We start from the raw sequence: 20,157 nt of genomic DNA, 5'->3' as shown, positions 1-20,157 counted from the left end.
AAACAGAAGATTTCCTTCTAAGTCCCACATTATGTTCACCTGGAAATATACTACTGTTCTTTTATTGTCACCAAGTCTGAATTCTGGAACTCCCTACAAAAAGCTTAAATGGTCAGAGATAGAATGGTAATATTCAAAGAGATGTAGGTGTGCCTGGACACAATCTGAAGCCCAGTTCACAGGGAAAGCAAACAATTAGGAGGGAAAATGGTAGGTTAGTCCACATTTGGAAAATTTGGAACAATTTTGGGCCCCGTATCTGAGAAATGATGTGCTGAAGTTTGTTAGGGTCCAGAAGAGGTTTACGGAAATGATCCCAGGGATGATTGGGTTAACATATGGGGAGCGTTTGAAGGCTCTCAGCCCCCACTCGCTGGAGATTAGAAGAATGAGAGGGGATCTCACTGAAACTTACCGAATAATGAAAGGACTTAGAGTGGATGTGGAGAGCCGAAATTGATAGGTTCTTGATTAGTAAGGATGTCAAAGGTTACGGGGAGAATGCATGAGAATGGGCTTGAGAGGGAACAATAGACCAGCCATGATCGAATGGCAGAGCAAACTCGGTGGGCTGATTGGCCGATAACGTGTTGGATTCTGGGAAGATATTTCTCAGGCTGAGGTGTCTAGGATGAGGAAGTCGTAGATTAAGGAATGAACTATTTAGGACTGAGGTGGGGAGAATTTCTTCTTTCAACGGGTGGTGAATCCTTAGAAATTCTGTATCCCACATGCCAGTACAGATACAGTTACATTCCTTCAAAACAGGTCACTAGATTTTTGCGCAATAAAGGAGGCAACGAATATGGAAATGGCGCCTGAAAGTGGTGCTGAGGTAGATGATCACCCATTATCTTGATTAATCATGGAATAGGATTACTCATGCTTCAATTCTTATGCTATGTTGATTGGCATTGTAGAATTACTCTCATCAAAAGGATTGTAATGGTTCAAGAGGGTAACTCACCACCAAAGAGAAAATAGGGAGAGGCAATAAATATTAGCCTTGCGAACAATATCCAGTTCCCAAAAATGAATTAAAAGAAATACATGTGGCTATTAAATCGCTCGGGGGACCCATTGTAAATTTTGATTAATGCAGAGGAATGCATTAATTTATTGTGCAGCCAATGCTGGTGATGGAATGTAAAAGCAGTTTTTGTTTTCAAAATAAAGGCATTTTCCTGCAAATTTAGACAATTGAGAGATGTCGTACATCCCAAGAATTTATGATTCAGCATTATTCCCCCAGAGCTAGTTTTACTCAGTGCTCACTGCAGATAAAGATAGCTGCGAGTGTTGCTGGAGGGTCTGTGTTATGCAGGGCACGCAAGCTATGTAATTGATGTTGTACAGAAACAGCTGATGCAGCATATGCCCAGAGCAGAGCTGAAATTTTCAGGGCAAGTGCCTGCTCGTGATGGCAGTGCCAAGTTGGCAAGATTTCACACAAAACCTTTACAGACTTTCCATTGCGTCCCTTTTGGGGAGAAGCTGAACCGTTACTAAATATATTAGTGATGTGATAATTTTCCATTGCTCTAATAAAATATGTTTTAGGGACATGAACTGTAGGTTTTAGTTTAAGGTAGGTAAAAATCTTCCATGAGTGGACAATCTTACAGCTGACTGAAAGATAAAGAATGCCATTTCTCTGATGCTCTATTTTAATAATCTTGATTGTATTCGCTGTATATTTTTTATGCATAATAGCATTTTCCAGTATAGGTATAAAACAATGCAATACACAAGCCTATGGATATCTTTAGACAAAATGGTTTTCCATATTTAAGATTGTTGCTGGAAGTGAATTATTTGTGCTGGGGAAATCGTGCCATCAGCTCAAGTGAGGGATGTGATATTATCATTGAATTCTGATGAAGGTTTCTGGATCTGAAATGTTAACTGCTCTTTTCACAAAAAATGAAATGTTGGGGGAACTCACAGGTCAATTAGCATCTCTGGAGGTAAATGAACATATGATGGTTTGGGTTGGAGATCTTCCTCCAACCTCCAGTCTGAACCTGAACCGAAATGTCACATGTGAAAAACTATCATGAGTGGGCTGCAACAAGGATCAATCTTGAGCCTCAACTATTCACAATCTATCTCAATGATTTGGTTGAAGCAATGAATGATCTAATTCTAATGTTGATGCTGTTGCAAAACTATGTCACATTGTGAGTAATGAGGGGAATGTAAAGAGGATTTAAGGGAATGTAATCAAGATGAGTGCTTGGAAGGTAGTAGGTAAACAGAGTATTTTCAAATGGTGAGAAATTAGGTAATGTTAATGTTCAAGGGGATTTGGATTGTCTAATGCACGAGTTACTGAAGGCCAACATGCAAGTTCAGCAAGTGGTAATGAAGGGAAAATGATATATGGGCCATTATTATGCAAGGATTTGAATGTAGGGATATCATCAGTGCAGCATTGCACAGGGAAACATAACAACACTGTTCTGTGAACCTCAAACAACTTCTGCAAATGGTATTTGGTGGCCCACAAGGCAATTTTGACACCAGCAATATGTACCGAATAACCTTTGTCTTCATCTTTTATGATACATGCAGGGGATCCCCTGGGATGTCCCGACTTATGAAAATCCAACGTTACTGAAATTTATAACGTTACAATATAATTTAAAGAATTTTCAAGCTAGTAATAATAATAATAATAATAATAATAATAATAATAATAATAAAATGCTTGATGGTATCCATTAATGCCTGGATAATATATAGTCCATTGGTTTAATTATAGTTAGGGTGATTATTCAACAAAATGAAAGAATTATAATTGGAATATTCAGAGCAATATGATATGAATTACAATAAAAACTGATGTTTCTGACAGGATGAAATAGGCTTGCAGAAAGTTCTCAGGAACCAGAACACTCACGTAATCCAGGGGCTGCCTGTATATTATGCTGGTCTAACACCAGTGGATGTTGTTATATTGTATAACACAAAGAACATAAAGTAAGAGCCAGAGCAGATCATTTGACAATTCAAGCTAGCTCGGCTATTCATCAAGATCATGACTTCCAAACTCCAGAGGAAAAGGAATCATGCAGCACAGAAACAGGCTGTTCAATCCATCTATGCTGATCGTCAAACACTTATTTATACTAATCCTACACTGATTCCATTTTATTCTCTCCAGATCCTCAAACTTCATCTCCATACACTATGACCTATCACCTCATGCGTTGTTGGTATGTAGGAGGAAACACATTCTGCTAATTTAAAACATTAATTGCACTGGAAGAAACTCATGCACTCACAGCTCCAGCTCTACACACTTACTGATGTGGCCAGACACAAAGATGGCCATAAAGATAAAAGCTGATGTTTTCTTTCCTTTCTCTGGATACCTGCACATTATGATTTGATTGTCATCATCCATTTTGGATTTCCAGATGAAATGGAACATGGTTTGTGTAACTACACAGACATTGGAATGGGTTTGGACCATACCTACACCATGCACAGCAACACAAACAAGACGGGAAACTAGGCAGCCTTGTCTTCAGACAGCCTGAATCTGATGAGGACGTCTTCCGTTTCTTACCGTTGATTTGGGCAGTGTAGAGCAATTGATTTGAGTTCCTGATTCCCCTCCCCAAAGCACATTTTGAAGAGCACATCCATTATGTACATATATGATACTCTGTCGAAGCCATTCTCCTGGTCTGTGCTGATCTGGCTCATGGTCATCCCCCTTTCTCTTTGTGCATGTTTATTTTAGATATGAAAAGAGTAAAAATGTATTGCGGAACACTGTTGGTGACCGCTTCAGTAATGTGCACATTCCTCTTTAGTGTGGTGGCTACATTAAATGGCTTCGAGCAGCACACTCAGATTTACTGAAAACAACCACTTAACTGTGATTCATTTCCAAATTATATTTGTGAAATAAGGCAAAAGTCCCAGATTACGACAGTAAACCTGGTCTTGATGTTCCAGTTATGGCAATGGACTCTGTCCAAACATGATCTGTGTTCCAACTACATTGAACTGACTAGTAGTTTACAGTAATTGGATCAGTTCTGCTTTTGTATATGAAATGTTTCAAATCCTTTTTAGATTCAGTTTTCTGGTGTTCTATGAGACATTTGATCTATGATCAGGGAAAAGTTATACAAATAATTTGAATGTGTCTCCAGGAAAACTAGTTGTACAATTTTATTGAAAAAACACTCCTTTCTCAGAATTCCATAACACGTATCTAGGTGAAAAGCTACCCTGGAAACATAGAAACATAGAAATGGAAAATAGGTGCAGGAGGAACCCATTTGGCCCTTCGAGCCAGCACCCCCATTCATTGGGATCATGGCTGATCGTCCCCAATCAATAACCCGTGCCTGCCTTATCCCCATATCCCTTGATACCACTAGCCCCTGGAGCTCTATCTAACTCTCTCTTAAATCCATCCAGTGATTTGGCCTCCACTGCCCTCTGTGGCAGGGTATTCCACAAATTCACAACTTTCTCATCTCAGTCTTAAATGGCCTCCCCTTTATTCTAAGACTGTGGCCCCTGGTTCTGGACTCGCCCAACATTGGGAACATTTTTCCTGTATGTAGCTTGTCCAGTCCTTTTATAATTTTACATGTTTCGATAAGATACCCCCTCATCCTTCTAAACTCCAGTGAATACAAGCCTAGTCTTGTAATCACTGGAATCCTTTGAGCAAATATATACTAATGATTTTTTAATTGAGCAAGTTGAAAATTAGCATTATGAAGAGACATGAGCATTATATGCATTATGTTGCCAGTACTGTCAAAGGCATTTTCAAAGATGGAAACATAGTTTGCCACCCTGTTCTTTAGCCTAATAAATGCTAGAAATCATCACAGTTACCAAGAACCAAGAATGTACCTGCTAACCATAATAGTAAGATTAAACGAGAACTTACCAGTTTAAAGTTTGATCTTTATTTTATGAGGAGTTACGATGAGGGATTACGTGAAGACCCCGCCAGCACGCGTGCGCGACATTCTTCAAAGCAGCGGTGTGGAATCACAGAAAATAGTAATTGAAGTAAACATGGTAAAGACAAGGAGAACTAAGATACCAGTTGACCTTTATAATTGAGGGCGGGAGCGGAGGGCACGTAATCCCTCATCGTAACTCCTCACAAAATAAAGATCAAACTTCAAACTAGTAAGTTCTCGTTTAATCTTACTATTTTACTTCGGAGTCACGTGAGTGACTACGTGAAGATTTTAAGCTGTGGAACAGTCCATGCTTCACTCACTGCCGAAGTCATTCAAGGGAGGAAGTATGTTATTGTATTCAGACATGCATCCAATTCAGGCAATAACAATTTATTTTAACAAAATAATCCTCCCTAGGGCTAAATATATTGCAGAATTCAAACTTGATTCTGCAATACCGCAGGTTTGGTTATTGGCTTATTATAAAGAATTGGAAGGTCTTTCTCTTGACCATCCTGCTGTAGCCAGGATATGGTCCATAGGCACTTCCTTGTCTCTAGCTGCTGGTGTTGCTGTTGCCCATGTGAATGGAAACTTAAGATGTCAGTATCCACCCCAGCAGCTCCCAAGCCTGTCTGAACCATCTAGCGATGGTTAGTGCTGATACCCGGCCATTAGGCTGTTTGTGGCTGCCCATAGTGCTAATTTACTTCCTCTTAAGTTTTAGTAGTTTTAAGGTATAATAGAAGGTGTGTCATTACACATAGTCGGGTGTCAGTTGGGTATATCTGGAATTCCAAATTTTGTCCTGATGACCATGGTCTATCTTGTTTAACAAGCTCTAATATGCGAAGTTATCTTTTCTGGAGATGCCATCATTTATCCCAGTCTCAGTTTATGTAGAAACTGGACCCCTAGAGCAGAAACCAGTACTATCAGCATACTGTTTTTAAATGTCAGTTCCCCCCCCCCCCCCCCCCCCAGGGACAGGGACATTGCTGGTGCCCCTAGCAATTTTAGTACAACACTGACGTCCCATATCTGGGAGTACTTCCCTCTAGGAGGGTTGGTGATAAAATAATCCTCATAAGTTTGACAACTAGAGGGTGAGATCCCATGGAGAGTTGTCGTGGTGCCTGCCACCAGCAAGCTGACAGGGCACTCCTGCATAATTATAGTACTGCAGCTCAGTCCTTCATCTACATGAAGGCTGGATAGGAATTCCCAGGACGTTGGTGGTTGTCGCTGTATTATACGCTACACCAGCCCTTGTTGATTCTTGATAGGCTGCCGTCATCAAGCTCATGGTCCTGTCCGCCAGCCCGGATCTAGCATGGTGGACTATGGTTCAGAGACTATGTCCGAGACCACAGGGATCCATGGCTGTGTAGGCCAATCAGGTACTTTCAAGACACTTGATGTTGAGTCCATATGTGTTTTTGCTTAGGATCCGACTGATGAGGCAGGAGGGAAAAACATTGTAAACAATTTTTCCACATTAAGTGTGAGTAACGTCCATTGCTGCTGCCCCAAGTGTGGTTCACAAGTGGCATATGTTGATGACTGGTGATTGGGTCTAGATGCAAATGAATCGATATCTGGTGTCCCTCTTTTGGTAATATCAGCAACGTTTTTGTGGTCCAACAGCCATTCGATGCTGTCATTGAATTTTCATGACCTGGTATGTGGCTCAGTATTGAGCTTACCTGGTAGGTAAGTTTGCTGATAGTCAAATATGAATGTTAACACACCATAGCCAAATATATTGGCCAGATTGACACATGGTATCGATCTTTTCTCCCATATGATTAATATATGCCACCACTGTGATATTATCAATTCGTAGGCGGACATGCAGATGGTGCATTGTTAGCAGTAGGCTTTTAGACCATAAAACGCACCCAACACCAGTGTTTTTAGTAATTAATTATTTTGTAAGTTTATCCAAGTCTGCTTTACTCTTTGGCAATGTTACAGACATATGGATAACGTTAATTGTAAATCCCAGAAAGTCCAGTTGTGGATGCCGTCGACTTAGATTTATCTGGATGGAGATGACCCCAGAGTTTCACCCTATGTTTGGTAGCTAAAACTGCTGATTTAGAAGATCAGGGTTTTTCCCCCACAATTGATATATCATCAAGATATGCCATGACAATATGTTTTTGTTTCTAATATTGCCAAGGCCCGTTTTAATATCTTGGCGAAAAGTCTTGGGGCTGGAGTTAGACCATTAGGCAACGCTATGCCCTGCCATAGTTGCCCCATCCAGTTACATTTTAGGTATCGACAATGATCCCTCCATGTCTCCCAAAACAAGTGTAATATTCCCCCTATTAGTACAGGTCATACACCTTTATGTTCTGGAAGGAACCAGATCCACCTACTTACCTGGTTGCCGGTGGTACATCCCTTTCTTCAATTTCTGCCTCTTCTGCGGAAGAGGCGCTGGAGTGCGGGGTTGGCACGTTTTCCATGAGGGTCGCTCTGGGCCTTGTCCTGAAAGGACTTTCGTGGTGCTGCGCGGCCCTCATGCTTTCACCAGCGTGTTGATACCTGCTGGTGGTTGCATAGGGGTGCTGTCGTTGCTGATGACTGTTATGAGCCCGACGGCTTTGATCTCTTTGTCGAGCTTTTCTCTGTACCATCGTCTGGGCGAGCAACCAATGATATGCCCGCTGTCAGAAGTTTTGAAATCTTCTGTAGTTTGACCTCCTGGGTTTTTGTGCCAGTCCCACTGTACCCCCAGATCGCATTGTTTGCTGCAGGCATTTTTAAAATGAAGTAAAGTTCACAGGAGGCCTATACTTCTGCGTAATTTTGTTGCCTGTACCTTCAGAAGATGGAAGTACAGGTAGTCGATGCTGGCCGCCAGCCTGGTCTGTAATGGTACTTTTCGTTGATCCGTAATTTTGGTGATCACTCCCAGTAGCTCCTTAGGATTCTGCACCCCCTGCACACTGTCGTCTTCTTCAGCCACGTCCCCTTCTTCCGGACCAGCCCAGCCCTGGTCCACAACGCATTCCTCTATCGAGGGAGATGCATTGTTTTACAGCCCTCGATAAGGTGCTGTTGTGGGAGTGCGAAGACTCCCATAGTGAGCTTGCTCCATCTCCCGGAGCAAGTCACGGGCGGACCTCTGCTGCACTCGGGCAGCGCGCCCCTTTGGCCAGACTCAGATGAGTATGATCGGCCGGGCTGAATCCTGCTCGGCTTTGCCTCCAGCCTGCTGTGCTGCTTTGAGCTGTACGACTCATGGTGCTGGATTCAGCTTGGAGTCGGTAAGTGGACCTTAGTAACCATGCCAACGGTCACTTTCACTGCCCTTGGGCAGTGCGTCCTTCTGGCCGGACTCCCCGAGTCTATCGGCCGTACCGACTCCTGCCTGCCTGCCTGCAGCCCGCTGTGTTGTTTCCAGGTATACAGCTCGCGGTGCTGGGCTCAGCCTGCGCCGGTCGTACCCGGCTGTGGGCTGCCAGAACCTTCCTAGTTCCTCACAGCCTGCGGTCCTGGAACCGCTGTTTGCCCATGGCTGTCGGCTGCCGGAACCTTTCCCTAGTTCCCCGCAGCCTGCGGTCCTAGAACCGCTGGACGTTAGTGGTGTCGGCTGCCGGAACCTACCTGGTTCCCCGCAGCCTGCGGTCCTGGAGTCACTGGACGTCTCTGGTGTCGGCTGCCGGGAACTGCCTTGTTCCCCGCGGAAGCCTGCGTTCCTGGAGCCGCTGGTAGCTCGTGGCTGTCGGCTGCCGGGAACTGCCTGGTTCCCCGCGGCAGCCTGCGGTCCAGGTCCGTTTTTTCTTCCCCTTGTCCAACGTGTTGTAACATAAAGCACAGCAAGGGGAAGAATACAACTTCAATTTTTCCTTATCTGTGTAGGTTCGTTTGAATTTTTCCCGTGGGAGAGCTCCACCCCCGCCCGTCACTGTTGCACTGCATGAGACGCAATGGTGCGCACGCGTGCTGGCGGGGTCTTCACGTAGTCACTCACGTGACTCCGAAGTAAAATGTATGACATTGTGGTACTTATTAGAACAGGTTTTAAAGCCTGAGTGTTCTCATTTGGAGGGAATTCACAAATACTAAGTCTGAGTTCAACTTCCTCCATATCAGAGAAGGCTTGGAGCCGAAACAGGTCTCAGCCAAGCCTTTCAGTGATCTTTGTTCTTGTCAGTTCCCTGATTGTTATTGTGAAAAACACCTTTATTTATTTCTCCCTTAATAGTGCACAATATCAACATTCTGAATAAGGCAGCATGATCACTATTGTTTGGGACAAACTGAGACCCCACAAATTAGAGATGATTTATACAATTAATCAAGGTTAATAAACAAATAGAGATAATCTCAGTTGTAGTTAGGACAACACTACCTGTATAAGTAATAGGTGGGGGGAAATTACTAAACTCTAGCTCTACTGTATTAACAGTAGCATCTAATTTGAATTATACATTATGGGACAACTCCTTTCCTACAGCAGCCTCTACCACTGACAGGTAAATTTGCTGCATTATGTCTACTTCTCGGGCCATCTTGGGGAAGAGTTCGACCTGGGAAGCGGAAATAATAAGATATTCCCTTGGAGAACTGGGGTCTTATAGTAGATTCAATTATTTTCATTCCACATGGAACATTTACCTGCTAATCCCTAATCCTAGCTGAAGCATAGAAATAACATTCCATCCAGTTTATGAGGTAGCACAATCCGTTCTGGCACCCCCAAGTTAATGTCAACTATCGTAGTAGATCCTTAACTCAGAAAAAATAATCTGGTTGTAAAAAGACTTAGAGAGACAGCTTCAAATTAATTCTCCACGGATGTGGATAATTTCACTCTTGGACTCAAACTCCATGTCGTTTCGCTGAAAAGCTTAATGCTGATGATGAGTCTAGATATAAATATTGCATAGAATTTGGCCTGAACCACATGTTATGGATAGCTATCTGAGATTTGGCAATCCTTAAAGTGCGAGGACATTTTGTACTCAGATAATACATAATCAACAGAATACCATCTGTGCACAATGGTGTTTTGGGCTTTTATGTTTGCATACTTTACTCATATCTTTCAATCTTGCAGAAACTTGAATGTTTTTACATGTTGTTGATAAAATCATCCCCTTGCATTGCAGGTGATACCTGATCCCCTAAAGCTTTTCCACCATTTTCAAGGCATGAGTCAGTTGTGTTGTGCAGTACCTTTTGTTTCACTGGTTGAGTACAGATCCATTGGCATTCAAGGAGCTCAACACCACCCTGGGAAAACAAGCTCATTTAGTTGCCGCTGATCCACCTACCCAAGGATTCTTTCCCTCCAATATGGTTCAACTGAGAACTGTTCATAAGATGTGGTGAAACACTTAGTAAACTTTTCTCAACAGCTTTTCCCAAATTTGTGATCCCTACTGCTAAAGGTCAAAAGACAGCAGTTAAATAGGAACTTTACTGTGTGCATGTTTACTTCCAAGTCACTTAACACTCTGACTTGTCGGTTCAAAAACAACAAGCGTAAAAGCACAGTGGAAATGCCTTCACTTCACAGACTGCAGTAAGCCAAGAAGGTGATATGCCACCACCATTGTAATAACAATAAGAGATAGACAAGAACTGACATGTTTTGTCACTTATGCCCTTGTCATAAAATACATAACAGGAGAAATTGATGATCCTGAAGATCGTGAGGCATGAAATTCAATCCCTTGCAAGGGGTGACATTGAAACAGGAGATATGGAGTCAGTATGGATAGAACTAAGGAATTGTAAGGGTAAAAAGACCCTAATGGGACTAATCTACAGGCCCCCAAACAGTAGCCTGGACATAGGGCGCAAGTTAAAATTGGCATGTAGTAAAAGTAATGCTGTGGTTATTATGGGAGATTTCAACATGCAGGTAGACTGGGAAAATCAGGTTGGTACTGGACCCCAAGAAAGGGACTTTGTAGAGTGCCTTTGTGATGAATTCTTAGAACAGTTTGTATTGGAGCCTACCAGGGAGAAGGCAATTCTGGATTTAATTAACTGGATTTGATAAAGGACCTCGAGGTTAATGAGCCATTAGGAGGCAGTGACCATAACATGGTCAGGTTTAATCTACCCCAAGATGCGGCCAAGGGCTGACCAAAGTTGTCTGGAAAGATACACTAGCAGGGATGACAGTAAAACAAAAATGGCAGGAGTTTCTAGGAATAATACAGAAGGTGCAGGATCAGTTCATTCCTAGGAGGAAGAAAGATTCCAAGGGGAGAAAGGGACGACCATGGCTGACAAGGGACGTCAGGGACAGTATAAAAATTACAATGTAGCAAAGATGAATGGGAAGCAGGAGGATTGGGTAATGTTTAAAGAACAACATAAGATAACTAAAAAGACAATACGGGGAGAAAATATGAGGTATGAAAGTAAGCTAGCCAAGAATATAAAGCAGGATAGTAAAAGCTTCTTTAGGTATGTGAAGAGCAAAAGTTGGACTCTTGAAGACCGAAAAAGGTGAATTTATTATGGGGAACAAGGAAATGGCAGATGAGTTGAACAGGTACTTTGGATCTGTCTTCATTAAGGAGGACACAAACAATCTTCCTGATATAGCAGTGGCCAGAGGATCTGGGGTGACAGAGGAACTGAAGGAAATCCACATTAGGCAGGGAATGGTGTTGGATAGGCTGATGGGACTGAAGGCTGATCAATCCCCAGGGCCTGATGGTCTGCATCCCAGGGTACTTAAGGAAGTGGCTCTAGAAATCGTGGATGCATTGGCGATAATTTTCCAATGTTCTAGTGACTCAGGATCAGATCCTGTGGATTGGAGGGTAGCTAATGTTATCTCACTTTTTAAGAAAGGCGGGAGAGAGAAAACAGAGAATTATAGACCAGTTAGCCTGACATCGGTGGTGGGGAAGATGCTGTAGTCAATTATAAAAGATGAGATAGCCGAACATTTGGATAGCAGTAACAGGATTGGTCCGAGTCAGCATGGATTTACGAAGGGGAAATCATGCTTGACTAATCTTCAGGAATTCTTTGAAGATGTAACTATGAAAATGAACAACGGAGAGCCAGTGAATGTAGTGTACCTAGACTTTCAGAAAGCATTTGATAAGGTCCCACATAGGAGATTAGTGTGCAAAATTAGGGCACATGGTATTGGGGGTAGAGTGCTGACATAGATAGAGAAGTGGTTGGCAGACAGGAAACAAAGAGTAGCGATTAACGGGTCCCTTTCAGAATGGCAGACAGTGACTAATAAGGTACTGCAAGGTTCGGTGCTGGGACTGCAGCTATTTACAATATACATCAATGATTTGGATGAAGGGATTCAAAGTAACATTAGCAAATTTGCAGATGACACAAAGCTGGGTGGCAGTGTGAACTGAGGAGAGTGCTATGAGAATGCAGGGTGACTTGGACAGGTTGGGGAAGTGGGCAGATGCATGGCAGATGAAGTTTAATGCAGATAAATGTGAGGTTATCCACTTTGGTAGCAAAAACAGGAAGGCAGATTACTATCTAAATGGCGTCAAGTTGGGAAAAGGGGAAGTACAACGGGATCTGGGGGTCTTGTACATCAGTCCATGTAAGTAAGCATGCAGGTACAGCAGGCAGCGAAGAAAGCGAATGGCATGTGGCCTTTATAACCAGAGGAATCGAATATAGGAGCAAAGAGGTCCTTCTGCAGTTGTGCAGAGCCCTAGTGAGACCACACCTGAAGTATTGTGTGCAGTTTTGGTCCCCTAATTTGAGGAAGGACATTCTTGCTATTGAGGGAGTGCAGCGTATGTTTACAAGGTTAATTCGCGGGATGGCGGGACTGTCAAATGCTGAGAGAATGGAGCAGCTGGGCTTGTACGCTCTGGAGTTTAGAAGGATGAGAGGGAATCTCTTTGAAACATATAAGATTGTTAAGGGCTTGGACACGCTAGAGGCAGGAAACATGTTCCCAATGTTGGGGGGAGTCCAGAACCAGGGGCCACAGTTTAAGAATATGGAGTAAGCCATTTAGAACGGAGACGAGGAAACACTTTTTCTCACAGAGAATGGTGAGTCTGCGGAATCCTCTGCCTCAGAGGGCGGTGGAGGCAGGTTCTCTGGATGCTTTCAAGAGAGAGCTAGATAGGGCTTTTAAAAATAGCGGAGTCAGGGGATATGGGAAGAAGGCAGGAACGGGGTACTGATTGGGGTTGATCAGCCATGATCACATTGAATGGCGGTGCTGGCTCGAATGGCCTACTCCTGCACCTATTGTCTATTGTCCATCCTCTTTCTAAATTAACACTGGCAAACAAAAGATGAGGAAAATATAATAAAAATAGGAGGAGGCCATTTGGCCTAACCATGCCTACTACATCAGAATCATCTCAAGGTAACATTAAAAATAATATTAAAACTTTTGGAACGTAGGGAGGAAAATCCAATGTTTTGTGCGATTGTAGTAGAAGACTTGTCTGTCAGTGGTGGCATGATGCAAGTCAGAGTACAGAATAATTCCTGTGAAACGGTTTGAATTGCAGCCGACCTTTGTCTTTGAAATGATAACTTGCTGCTTTGGCTTGTGATTTATATTTACTTTACAGTGGTGCATTTTTGCAAGCCTGGCAGCTTTAAAAGATTAACGTAGGTCACATGTCCTCAAAACTTATGGTTAGTTTGCGCTTTGCCTCCTCCCCAGACCCCACTAATTCATTATTGATCACTTCAACTTTTACTCTTCTGCCGTGTCCTAAGCTCCGTTACAGCCAATTTGTGAAGGGAAATGGAGAGCTAACGTAGAATAATATTTTGCCCACCAGGCTTGTGAATCTTGTTTATGGTCCAAACATGCTGCATTGATGCTTTTAATAATATCATCTACTTGTTGAGAGCATCTCCTAAAATTCTTGAAAGGTATTGTAAATTATGTTTGCTGTTTCCTTGTTTTAATGTGACCTCACGGGAATCATAAATTGGCAATACTGACTCCTGTCATGTACTTTGATCCTTTGTTCAGTGTTCCATTCCCTGAGCACCAAGCCTAAAAATAGTTTGTTTTATGTTTTAGTTTTGAATTTCTGGCATAATTTCTAGGTTTTTAGCAATTTTATACACTCTTCTGTAAACTGCTAATTCTCCTTGTGCAAGTGTTCTCCTTTGTTATTACAAATTACATTTATTCCAACACAGTGTCCTAAGAATGGTCCTAACCCAAAGCATCGTCTATTCATTTCGTCCAGAGATGCGGCCTGACTCGCTGAGTTACTCCAGCACTTTTTGTTTCACTCAAGATTCCAGTATCTGTAGTTCCTTGGGTCTCTCTTAAAGTTAGCACAATTGTACATTCAATCTGACCGTGCAATATATAGTGAATTAATGTACTTATCATGGCCATTCTACTCATCAGGCCCATGCTGGTTCTCAGTGGAGCATCCTACCAGTCCCATTTTCCTTACCTTTTCCCAGTAGCTGTGCAGGTTTACAAAATCCAAATGCATTATTCACTAAGGAATATACAGGAGAAATTTAAAGTATGCGAATACCTTTTTTAGGCACTCACACTCATTTTGAGAAAATTCCTGTAAAAATGATACATTGCCAATTATTTTTATTAAATTAATGCCAGATGTCAACTAAGCATGACAAACGATAGAGACATTAACTGGGAGCTTTTCTACCAAAATGCCACCTGTTGAGAAAATTGCTTTCCTATTATCTCTCTGATTTATAGATTTCATACAACATATGCTCCAGTAACAGTGCAATGAATCCATTTCAAATGAACCACTTAAAAGGTCTCCAAATAAGACACATGGCAAATAAAACTGACAACATTATTCTCGTTTCGTGTTGAAAGTTTCAATCACTTGATAAGAAACTGTACAGATATCGATGGGATCAGCTGTATCCTATTTTCTGTTGGGATCCCATGAGTAGAAAACATGTGATAGATAGTAATGTAAATGAGAAGTGGCAACAGGTGCCAGAGAATGTTTACGTCCTTCAAAATTGAGTTTTAGGGAGAGGTTAGGCAGGCAGGCCAGGTCTTTATTCTTTGAAGTGCAGGAAGCTGAGGGGTGATGTAGGGGAATAGATAGGGTGAATGCACAGTTTTTTTTCCCAGGGTTGGGGGAATCAAGAACTAGGGTGCTTGGGTTTAAGATGAGAGGAGAACGATTTAATAGGAACCTGAGAGGTAAGCTCACACAGAGGGTGGTGAGTATATGAAACATGATGCGAATGAAGTATTTGAGACAGGTACAGCAGCAACATTTCAAAGACGTTTAGGCAGGTACACGGACAGGAAAGGTCTGGAGGTGCATGAGGCTAGTCCAGACAATTGGGACTAGCTTGGATGGGATATTGTGGGTATTTTTTTCTTTGCACTTTTTTTGTGTCTGGCTTCATTGTCCTCGTGTATGGTATGATTTGATTTGACTGAACAGCATACAAATTTAAAAAATCATCTGTATCTCAGTACACGGAACAATAATAAACAATACAATATTATTATGTTAAACTGAATTGAAAAGTAGGGACATTTAAATACTGACTAAAGTAAATTTTGCATCTTTCCGTGTGAGTTCTAAATGTTGAAGATGTTGTGTTTGGTGTAAACATCTAAGATATTGTGTGAAGTCATGATATACGGTTAAGTCAGTCCCATTCAAAAGGAACTTCCAGTCATATTAATAAGAAATATAGCTTACAACAGTAAACAGATGTTATACTTCAGTCTTCCAAACATGTACTGTGTACATGTTCCTTCAATACATATTCGGACACCAGCCAATCTAAGTTTAAGGGAATCACAGATGGAGTGGCTTATTAACTAGATATTTTTGTTGTAAGGAAAGGGGAAATAAATTAGCTCAGTAAATATGTCCCACTATAAGTACACATCCGGTTAGACTGTCAAGGGAGCAGTAGGTTAGATCATTCCACTCTCTAAGCTGATGGAAACAATGATAACAAATAACTCCCATGGGGAAATATAGGAAAATCAGGGCAATTGTGAAAAAAATAATAAAAAGAACCAGTTTGAGTTTTACTAACTTAGTTCATTGGGCTCTAATATTGGGCTAGTTTTACCTTTGATATTTTGGAATAATTGCAACATGAATATACATATTTATATCAAGACTCTATTGTTCAAAAATATAAATAATACAATCATTGACCATGCTTGTTTCTTGCACATATGCTCTATCATAGAAAATATTATAGTCTCTCATTTATTTTATCAGGAATGATCAGAATTGGGATCCAAAGGAATAGAATCTTGGGGTTTTACCTTTTAAGTAATTTACCAAAGCCATTATATTCTAACATTTTTCCATCAAAATCATCATGTCTTCTCAATACAGGCATTCAATTATTAAATAGATCCAACTATCATTTTAATTGGAAAATGTTTTGGATAAAGAACAAACGGAAAATAATGAATTGCAAAGCTACCCATCTTCATCACTGTGATGAGTGAGTTAATTATTCTGTTGAGGCCATAGGAGAAGCACTCATAACGGCAGAATATATTTTCTAAGTAGAGTAATAGGCATAATAGGAATAATTGTCCTGAATTTTAAACTAATCCAGCACCTGGTAAATAAATGATTGCTTCATTATTCTTAAGAATTCTGCAAAATTCTTAAGGGGTTGGACAGGCTAGATGCAGGAAGATTGTTCCCGATGTTGGGGAAGTCCAGAACAAGGGGTCACAGCTTAAGGATAAGGGGCAAATCTTTTAGGACCGAGATGAGAAAAACATTTTTCACACAGAGAGTGGTGAATCTCTGGAATTCTCTGCCACAGAAGGTAGTTGAGGCCAGTTCATTGGCTATATTTAAGAGGGAGTAAGATGTGGCCCTTGTGGCTAAAGGGATCAGGGGGTATGGAGAGAAGGCAGGTACAAGATACTGAGTTGGATGATCAGCCATGATCATATTGAATGGTGGTGCAGGCTCGAAGGGCTGAATGGCCTACTCCTGCACCTATTTTCTATGTTTCTATGTTTTTATTAAGAACAGAACGCTGTTAGTGAGAATGGATTGTAAAGATTTCATTTTTTTATATATTATCAGGAGAAAACTCATTCATTTATGTGAAATAGAAATTGAGTTTAATACATTTTGGTCACAATTATTTTGAAATACCAACATGATCTATTTATATAGAACATTCCAGGCCACTTTAACGAAGCATATTCAGGCATAAATGAAACTTTATGTTGGGGAATGAATTATATCATAAGTTCATCTTGGGGTCAGGTAAAATGTTGAGTTCATGAAATCTTGACATCAGCCTGAGACAATGTGTGGGTAGAAGCCAAGACAAATGACTTCAGACTTCCCAATGATTTCCAGAGGAAGTTGTGGCCCTTTCAGGAATGTGAATCAGATGAGCAGTCTGACAACATGAAAGTAGCGGAGTGTTCAGGAAAAACTGTGAGTGTGCATATGCCAGTAAGGAGCATTATCTACATTGAGTGACCCAAGAATCGATTATTGTGCAAATTCAGGGATGACAAGCAAAGCTGAAGATGCTCTGGTTGTGACTGGATAGAACATTAGCCAACAGATCAAAATTAGAAATGTAATGAAAAGGGACTGCAGATGCTGGTTTATACCAAAGATAGACACAACATTTTGGCGTAACTCAGCGGGTCAGGCAGCATCTCAACACAAAAGTCTGAAGAAGGGTCCAGACCCGAAACATCACCTATCCATTTTCTCCATCGATTCTGCCTAACCTGCTGAGTTGCTCCAGCATTTTGTGTTTATCTTTAGATGAAAATTAAAAATGGACAAATTGGATCAAAAGTCAGCTTGGTAATAACAGGCAAAGAGTGCTTACAGAAAATATGTGTGTCGATCCTTGCTATTTGTTACATATATTATTGATCTGGGTGTGAATTAGGAAGCATGGTTAATAAATTTGCAATGACACAAAAATGAGTGGTGTTGTTGATAGTTAGACAGGTAGCTTACAGCTATAGAATTATTTTGCTGAGTTCATCAAATGGACAGTGCAATGGCAGATGGAATTTCATCCTGAAAAATATGTGGTGAGTATTTTGGAATTATGACATATGATATACATAATGAATGACAGGATCCTAGGAAGAGCCAAGGAAGAAATGAATCTCAGTGTACATGTCCAGGGATCCATGAAGGCAGCAGTACAGGTATTCAAGATGATTAAGAAAGCATTTGCTCTACTTGCATTATTGTGTTCGTGGATTGAATGCAAGAGCAGAAAAACTATAGTACAACAATGCAGTGTAAATATAACCATATAACCATATAACAATTACAGCACGGAAACAGGCCATCTCGGCCCTACAAGTCCGTGCCGAACAAATTTTTTTCCCCTTAGTCCCACCTGCCTGCACTCATACCATAACCCTCCATTCCCTTCTCATCCATATGCCTATCCAATTTATTTTTAAATGATACCAATGAACCTGCCTCCACCACTTCCACTGGAAGCTCATTCCACACCGCAACCACTCCAAATAAAGACCAAGAAGCTGTAATGTACTACAATGTACCTCAGCAACCACAGAATTGAACTGGCAATTTTGATTAGGACCATTTGGTTGCTTTAGCAGGAATGGACATTGTTCCAATAAGATCAAACATGACATTGCAGGAATAAACCACATTTGGAAGATGACAACATGTTTGAAAATTTGAAAGGAGAAAAGGAGGCTGGAGGTTGGCAGACCTATGTTACAACAGTGGGTGAGATCTCATGACAACTGTTTAGAAAGTGAGAAATGAGAGAAAGCTGATGTAGTGCTCAGGTAACTGAGTGGCAAACATGCTCAATTCTAAGTCCTCGGTTTTGCTGGAATAAAATTGGTGTTCATACCAAACAGAATGACAAGATTGGGATTGAGGAAAGGTTTTAATAGGGACGGGGACATCCAAGGAAAAAGTGAAGTGATTGCGAAGATTAATGGCAGATATACTGTAGCAAGCATTGAGTGAAAGGCCAGAGTTTGAAAGTGCTGTAGTTGGTCATAGAGGAGTTTCACTTTCTGTGGAATGGCACCTTAGTTGCAAGCCCTGTTAATGGCACCTTAGTTGCAAGCCCTTTGCAGCACTGAGAATTTTCTCTGGCTGACAGGAAATTATCGAGGGATCAAGCCAGTGTTCAGTTCATTTATTGCTTCTGGAGGCATTAAATCTTTTACGATGGTGTAACCATTATCATTCCTCAAGGTATCCACGTTATTCAGGATGGGATTCTAACTTGTAAGCAGCTTTTGTGGAAAGCTTTTATGCTTTTGTGCGAGTGTTCTAAAGTTTCTCCTTCAATTTAATTGAGGTATATCTGAAAAGATGAACAGTGTGTCAGAGCAGAGTACCACAAGAAAAAGAAAGAAGGGAGGTGAGACTCCACAGCCTGCCCTTGGCAAAAAGTATAAAAAGGTAATGTAAAATGTTTTTGTATGTTACATTATTTGGTAGCAGAATGGTTCATATAACAAGTGAGAACTGAGGGGACAATTCACACTAGGTACCATGGAAACTATTTAACAAACACCATGCCAGCATTCAAAAATATTTCCTTGATCAAGCGCTATTCCAGTTCCAATATATGTCCCAGCCTGACTTGACTTTCTGAAAATTATGAACCAATCTTCAATTCTGTGATTGGGAATAAATTCAAGGCTCAATAAAGTTAAACATTCTGACTCCTAATTTGAGGGGCAGGATTGCACAACACTCTCTTAACAATCTTCGGCAGTATACTAAAAGGCCACTTGTTTGCTAAGGATATTCAGCAGGCATTGTACTGGGATTGCAGATGGATTGGATGATCTGACCTTAGAAATAGAAAAAAAAAGCAGTTGACTTCTTAGAATATGACGAGAGAAAAGAATGATGGTATTGGGGTATCATAAGTTTTTCAAACAAGAAAATGTGGCGTGTATATCGATTCATTAAGATAAAAGTCGTATAAAACTCCTTTGATATAAATTGAATCAAAAGAATCAAACTCCTTTGATATAAATTGAATCAAAAGAATACAGGTCCAAATATAGCATTGTGCTGTTAAAGACAAGCTAACTGGTGGAACGGAACAGTGTACTGCACAAGGAATGATATCATTTGAAGCAAACTTGATTTAGAAGATTTGTCAGTGGAGCAAGCAGGACTCATATTTAGACAGATTCATGTTCATTCACATAGCACTCAAATAAACAAAATACACACCATTCTAGACCAAATTGCTTTTCCTT

The 20,157-nt window shown here is 41.0% G+C and overlaps 1 protein-coding gene across 2 annotated transcripts in view; it reads left to right on the top strand.

Annotated features, from left to right (window-relative positions):
- The window catches only part of cmss1 (cms1 ribosomal small subunit homolog), a 46,127-nt gene that overhangs the window by 3,358 nt on the left and 22,612 nt on the right, over positions 1 to 20,157 (top strand). For both annotated transcript variants that reach the window (XM_055645011.1, XM_055645010.1), the window contains exon 3: positions 19,239 to 19,342. In XM_055645011.1, coding sequence (XP_055500986.1) covers positions 19,253 to 19,342 — 90 coding nt within the window. In that variant the 5' untranslated portion in view covers positions 19,239 to 19,252. The remainder of the gene's footprint in view (positions 1 to 19,238; positions 19,343 to 20,157) is intronic.

The sequence above is a fragment of the Leucoraja erinacea genome, chromosome 13 (genome assembly GCF_028641065.1).
Source record: "Leucoraja erinacea ecotype New England chromosome 13, Leri_hhj_1, whole genome shotgun sequence".
Lineage (NCBI taxonomy): Eukaryota > Metazoa > Chordata > Chondrichthyes > Rajiformes > Rajidae > Leucoraja > Leucoraja erinaceus.
Note: the sequence above shows the minus strand (reverse complement) of the source record. Positions and strands in the feature narration are given on the sequence as shown.